The following is a 5,466-nucleotide window of genomic DNA, read 5'->3' on the forward strand; positions in this document are numbered from 1 at the left end:
GGGTTTGAACCTCCAGCCTTCTGGTTAGCAGTCAAGTGCCTTAGGCACTATGCTACCAGTACACTTAATTGTTTGCCTTACTTCCACTGATTAAACCAGGCTCTTGATAGTTCTTTCCTAAAATTAAACTGTAACAAGTCATTATTAACATAAACAAGAAATGGATGCATTTCCCTATAAATCATATTGAGATACTCATCCCTATCCTTAATCAAGGAGCTCTGGTGGCATAGTGCCTAAGGCAGACTGGGCGATCTACTTCCGTAGAGGTATCACCTGAGATAGCACCTCGGGAACCCAAGGAGGTTCAGAAGCCCAACATCCCCCTTTTCTAATTTTCTCATTGTGATTTGAGTACAAATTTATAATGCATATTTGTTTTATTCTCAACAGTTCGTGCACATTTGGTTTCAAGGCCCCATCACAATCCCAACAATAAAAAGCTCTCTTCCCATCTCCTCCCTGTGAGGCCCCCTTCCTGTGCCCTTATCTATGCATTCCTCTCTGTCCCACCTTCCCTCTATGCAAATACTGCCTTCTGATATCTCATTGTTGATTGATCTAAGGCGTTCATCTCCCTAGGGTAGGTGAGTATATCTCCTTGGGGTTGGTGTTCTGCCTGTAGGTCTTTCTACTGTTGGGCCGAGAGCCAATCCATGGAAGTGAGTACAGTTCTAGCCCGAAGAATAACCTGGGGTCAAAGTCTCAGGGTCTCCACCAGTCTCAATCCAACAAATAATTCTGGTCATTTTTGTGTTTTTGAATTTTGTTCCACATTTTTCCTCTCACTCTATCCAGGATCTCCATTTTTCCCCCCCTGAAAATAATACACTTTTTTTAAAAATAAATTTTTAAATAACCAGCTTTGTTGAACAGGATCTCCAATTTTGATCCCTTTCTGAATGACTGGCATTGGTAGTCAGGCACCACCTGCATCTTTTGGTCTCAAGGTCGTGAGACTGAGGTCCCTGTGGTCCATCATATCCTTGGACTAATTGTTGCCATATGACTTTGATTTCCTTCAATCTTCTTTGCTCCAGACAAGGGGACACCAATATTTGCATCTTAGATGGCCAATCAAAAGCTTTTAAGACTCCAGTCACTACTCACCAAGGTAGGATGTAGAACAAGATTTTTATGTACTATGTTGTGCCAAATGAGCTTCATGCCCCCTGAGACCATGGTCCTGAGAGCCCACAGGCCCTGTGACTCTCTCCCTCGAGGTGTGTGTGTGTCTCTAAGAAGCTTCTCCAACCTTGTCCCCTGCTACTTCTGTAATGTATATGGATTTTTTTGTAGCACAGATACATATGTAAGAATATTTTCAGCCAAATCTATTTTTGGTCATGGGTATATTCTTGTTCACCTACCCATGCCTGATCTTCTTACCTGTCTATGCACTTACCTATAGACTAGTGTTTGCTGCCACTGGTAATGCAGTATTGTGAATGAATAATATTTGCCTCTGTTGTCTGTATCTTCTGTGCACATTTCTGTGTCCTTCTTTTCTTTGTCATCATTGTGCTGGTCACACATGGTTGTTATATTGCCTTTGTCTTTACCCAAATCAACAAGTGACTCTTAACTAGTCAGAAATTTTCCCTTCCCTTTCCACCAGCAAACACTCCCCTTTTCTAGGAAGATGGTCAAAGTATATGGTGCTCTTTCCAAAAACACCTTTTCTAAAATTTTAAAATATATATATACAATGCTTAATAAACCATTACCTTGCTAAACTATTTCTACCAATTTCAGAGCACACTTAATACTTTAAAGACTAATCAAAACCTTAGGCAGAAGATCATCTCTATGATCACAAAGCAAAATGAGACTTTTGGGATGCTCACAAGATCTGTTTTTCTTTCACTCTTTCAGATTCTTTAATGGTTTGCTTCCAAAATCAAACCTAAAAAAGCATTTTTGCTTTGTAAACTAAGAGGCCTCAATTTCAAAAATTTGTGGAGAAAAAAAATGTAGATTTTTGCATATCTGTATGGGAACAGCTACAATACTCAGAAAAGGCCTAAGACTGTGATAATTTATTGTTACATGTTCTGTAATTTTCCACAAAGAACTAGGTAACATGTAAAGTGAACAGTGCAGCTGTCATCTTCCTATCTCTAAATGGAAAGGTGATCACATAATTTATCATTCAAACTGAAACATTTCTGAAAGTAAAAAGGGGCATTATCATTAAATATTCCTGGATAACAGCATAAACAGGAATTATGCCAGAGGCAACTAGAGTATAAAGTTAATCCAATTTAATGGTAATTTTACCAAAGAACCTGATTATGCTAACTTCAAAATACGTGAACAGACAGTAGTATACAGTCAGACATAGATTTAATTCTTCAAAAAGTAACAAAGTGAAAAATCAGGTTTTAATTCCTGTGCTAACTACCTTACCTATGTCTAATTTTTAATAAAATATCCTATTATGATCAGTTACACTGAAAAGAATAATCCTCCTTAGCCAATTACAAAGTACCTTAATTAAAACATGTTGTTGTTGTCATTCTAACTAAGGAAATGCAGGACAAACAGGAGTACATGAATGTGAAGGGCACAAGGGGAGGATTATAGGGTAGGGAAGGGAGGAGTCTAGGTTGGGGTTGGACATGGAAAATGGGGAATGAAACCAAATGTACACATTACGTTGAATGTAAAACAACCCCTTAAAATAAAAATTAAAAAAAAACATGTTGTTGGTATTTGCCATTGAGTCGGACCCAACTCCTTGGGTTTTGAGGCAGTATCACTACAGAAGTAGGTTGCCCAACCTTCCACAGAAACACACAAATATTTGGACGTACTTATTGGGATACTTGCGGAAGATGTCCCTGATGACAACAATCGCCTCTTGGACCACATAATTTACTTTAGTCTGGATGAGATCAAGCAATGTGCTCACACAGCGCTCTGCAGATTGCTGCAAAGAGGAACATAAAAACAAAAAATCAGATGATCTATTCAATAACACTACCTTAATATTATAAGAAAAATAACAACAAAAAAAAACTTGCATTAACTAAACTAAAAGATCAGGCACTTCATTTGACTAAGACAGTATGTTAGGCTACCTGATGTAATATACGTAAGTTCTAGACATACTCCAAATTTTACTCATTTCAAAATATATTGAGAGATGAATCAGTTCAAATGAAAAGAGCCATCTTGGATAGCTGGGAGAACAGAACTGAGGAGAGTGTTATAGAATAAGCAAAGGTACAAAATTCTTAGCTGGAGTTCATGGGTGAATGGAGATAGCAGAAGTTATCTTTAAACCTCTTGAGATTAAATGCCAAATTCTGCATGTGCATATATAGTATGATCTGATTTTTGTAAAATAACCACCTGTGCATGTAGGACTACATAAACAAGGATTTAAAATCATGCACACAACTCATCTCTGGGAGGGTAGATGGGGAGTGGGTGTTTTATTTCTGTTTATTTTATGATTTCACAGTGAACAAATATGGCTTTCTTGTAGGAACAATAAAAGTTTTTTTGTTTTTTTTTTAAATCAAGTGATGAGACACAAATTGTTATCTTACCCTGATGTATTAAAAATTAGAAATGGTAAAAACTAAGGAACAGAAGACTAGGAAGTGAGGAACTCCTAATCTTAATGTCTTAACCTGTCCCAAGCAAGTAAAATAACTTCATTTTGTTTGGAAACTAAGAAGGGCCAGAGGTCTATCTCCTCCTTAAAGAAACAGACAAAAATTACTAAGGAAATAAAAAGTACATTGGGATTGAGTTTTCAGTGGTATTTACTCAACAGCTTATTGCTTAATCTTTAAACTAAGCAACTTAACATAACAAAATTCTAATTTTTCACTTCAGGATACCTATAGCAACTGTTGTTGTTGTTATGTGCCACTGAGTCAGACATGATTCATAGCGACCCCTCCTTGGGTTTCCAAGGCGATATCAGTACGGAAGTAGATTGCCCAACCTACCTTTCCAGGAATAGCTGGTGGGTTTGAACCGCCAGACCTCTGGTTAGTAGTCAAATGCCTTAGGCATTACGCTAGAAATATCTGTATTTACACTTGGAGAATATCAACTCTTAGACACCTGAAACTTCCTCTACTAAGCACTATTCTCTTAGCATTAAATTAAAATTCACTTTAATCTTTGAAACCAACTACATATTATAAAAGGGTAAGTTTCCCTGAAAACAGCATCTTAGTTTAAAAGCTATACAGAAAGTCTATTACAGTTCTCTGGCTGGTTCTTCTCCACAATCCATGGATAGGTTAGTTATGAACAGGCAATCATTGCCTACCTCTTGCCCCAATGACTGTGTTTGGTCTAGGCAACTCTTTCAAACTGATAAACTTGCATGGCTGAAATAATTCTAAGAAATTTCTTTAAATTAAAACTGGGATGAGAGAGTGCTAGATAAAAATATAGTATTCTTGAAGGCTGAAATTAAGTTCCTAGTGAAGAGCACAAATGCTAACAAAATCTCTCCAAAATTGTCTCTGTTAATTTAAAAAAAAAAAAACCAACTCACTGCCATGGAATTGGATCTGGCTCATAGCAACCCCTCCTTGGGTTTCTGAGGCAGTATCACTACAGAGGTAGATTGCCCAACCTTCCGAGGAGTGGCTGGTTTGAACCACCAGCCTTCTGGTTAGCAGTCAAATGCTTTAGGCACTACGACACCAGAGCTCCTAAGCAGGTAGTTATTCTACAATAAAAAATTATGTGAAGTGTGGTGATTAAAAAACAATATAATATAATATCAAGATCAAATAAACCAACTTTTTGTTTCTCTAATGGAGCAACAAAGTGTATTAAATACTTGCAGCTATTTAAATCAAGAGTTGAAACCAGGATTAATTAACTTCTTGCTATAACCATTAGTCTACTAAATGATTTATCAATGGTAACTACATGGAAGAAGCTCTAAGTTGAATTAAAAAAAAAAGGAAGGCCAATTAGGAACCTGACTTTGATAGATACTTCTTTGGCAAAGCAACACTTTCTCTATTCCTGTGAATTTCTAGTCATACTTGTACAAATTATTTCAGTGTCCTTGAGAAGTCATAAGGCCCAACCCTCTGACACTAAGTAGAATTACACAAAACAAGCAGCAAGAACAAATACAAGACTCTGAACTCACAAGTACAGTGAACAAAGGCTATTGTTAATTTCAACAAATTTGTGAATGAGAGAAAACAAATGGAGGGCTGGAGACTGATGAAAATAAGGCAAAGTAAGTTACAGTCAACAACCTGCCCTCTAAGACCACAGAAGGCCTCATCAAGAGGCCTTCCAAGTAAAGGTCTTCTCACTACCCTAAATCAGAAACCTGCTAGTTGACAGGCCTACTCATGTACACAGCTTTCCTATTGTTTTATTCTTAAATATAAATGGGTTGCACTTTATTGTATATATGGTACACACCCCAATTAAAACTGTATATATGTGTGTGTATGTATGTATGTACAC

General features: G+C 37.1%; 1 protein-coding gene across 1 annotated transcript in view; it reads right to left on the reverse strand.

Annotated features, from left to right (window-relative positions):
* Positions 1–5,466, reverse strand: part of AP2B1 (adaptor related protein complex 2 subunit beta 1) — a 171,184-nt gene that overhangs the window by 113,471 nt on the left and 52,247 nt on the right. The window contains exon 9 of the mRNA XM_007947936.1: positions 2,817–2,932. Within this exon, the coding sequence (XP_007946127.1) occupies positions 2,817–2,932 (116 nt within the window). The remainder of the gene's footprint in view (positions 1–2,816; positions 2,933–5,466) is intronic.

The sequence above is a fragment of the Orycteropus afer genome, unplaced genomic scaffold, assembly GCF_000298275.1.
Source record: "Orycteropus afer afer isolate SDZICR_OR568_19922 unplaced genomic scaffold, OryAfe1.0 scaffold00196, whole genome shotgun sequence".
NCBI lineage: Eukaryota > Metazoa > Chordata > Mammalia > Tubulidentata > Orycteropodidae > Orycteropus > Orycteropus afer.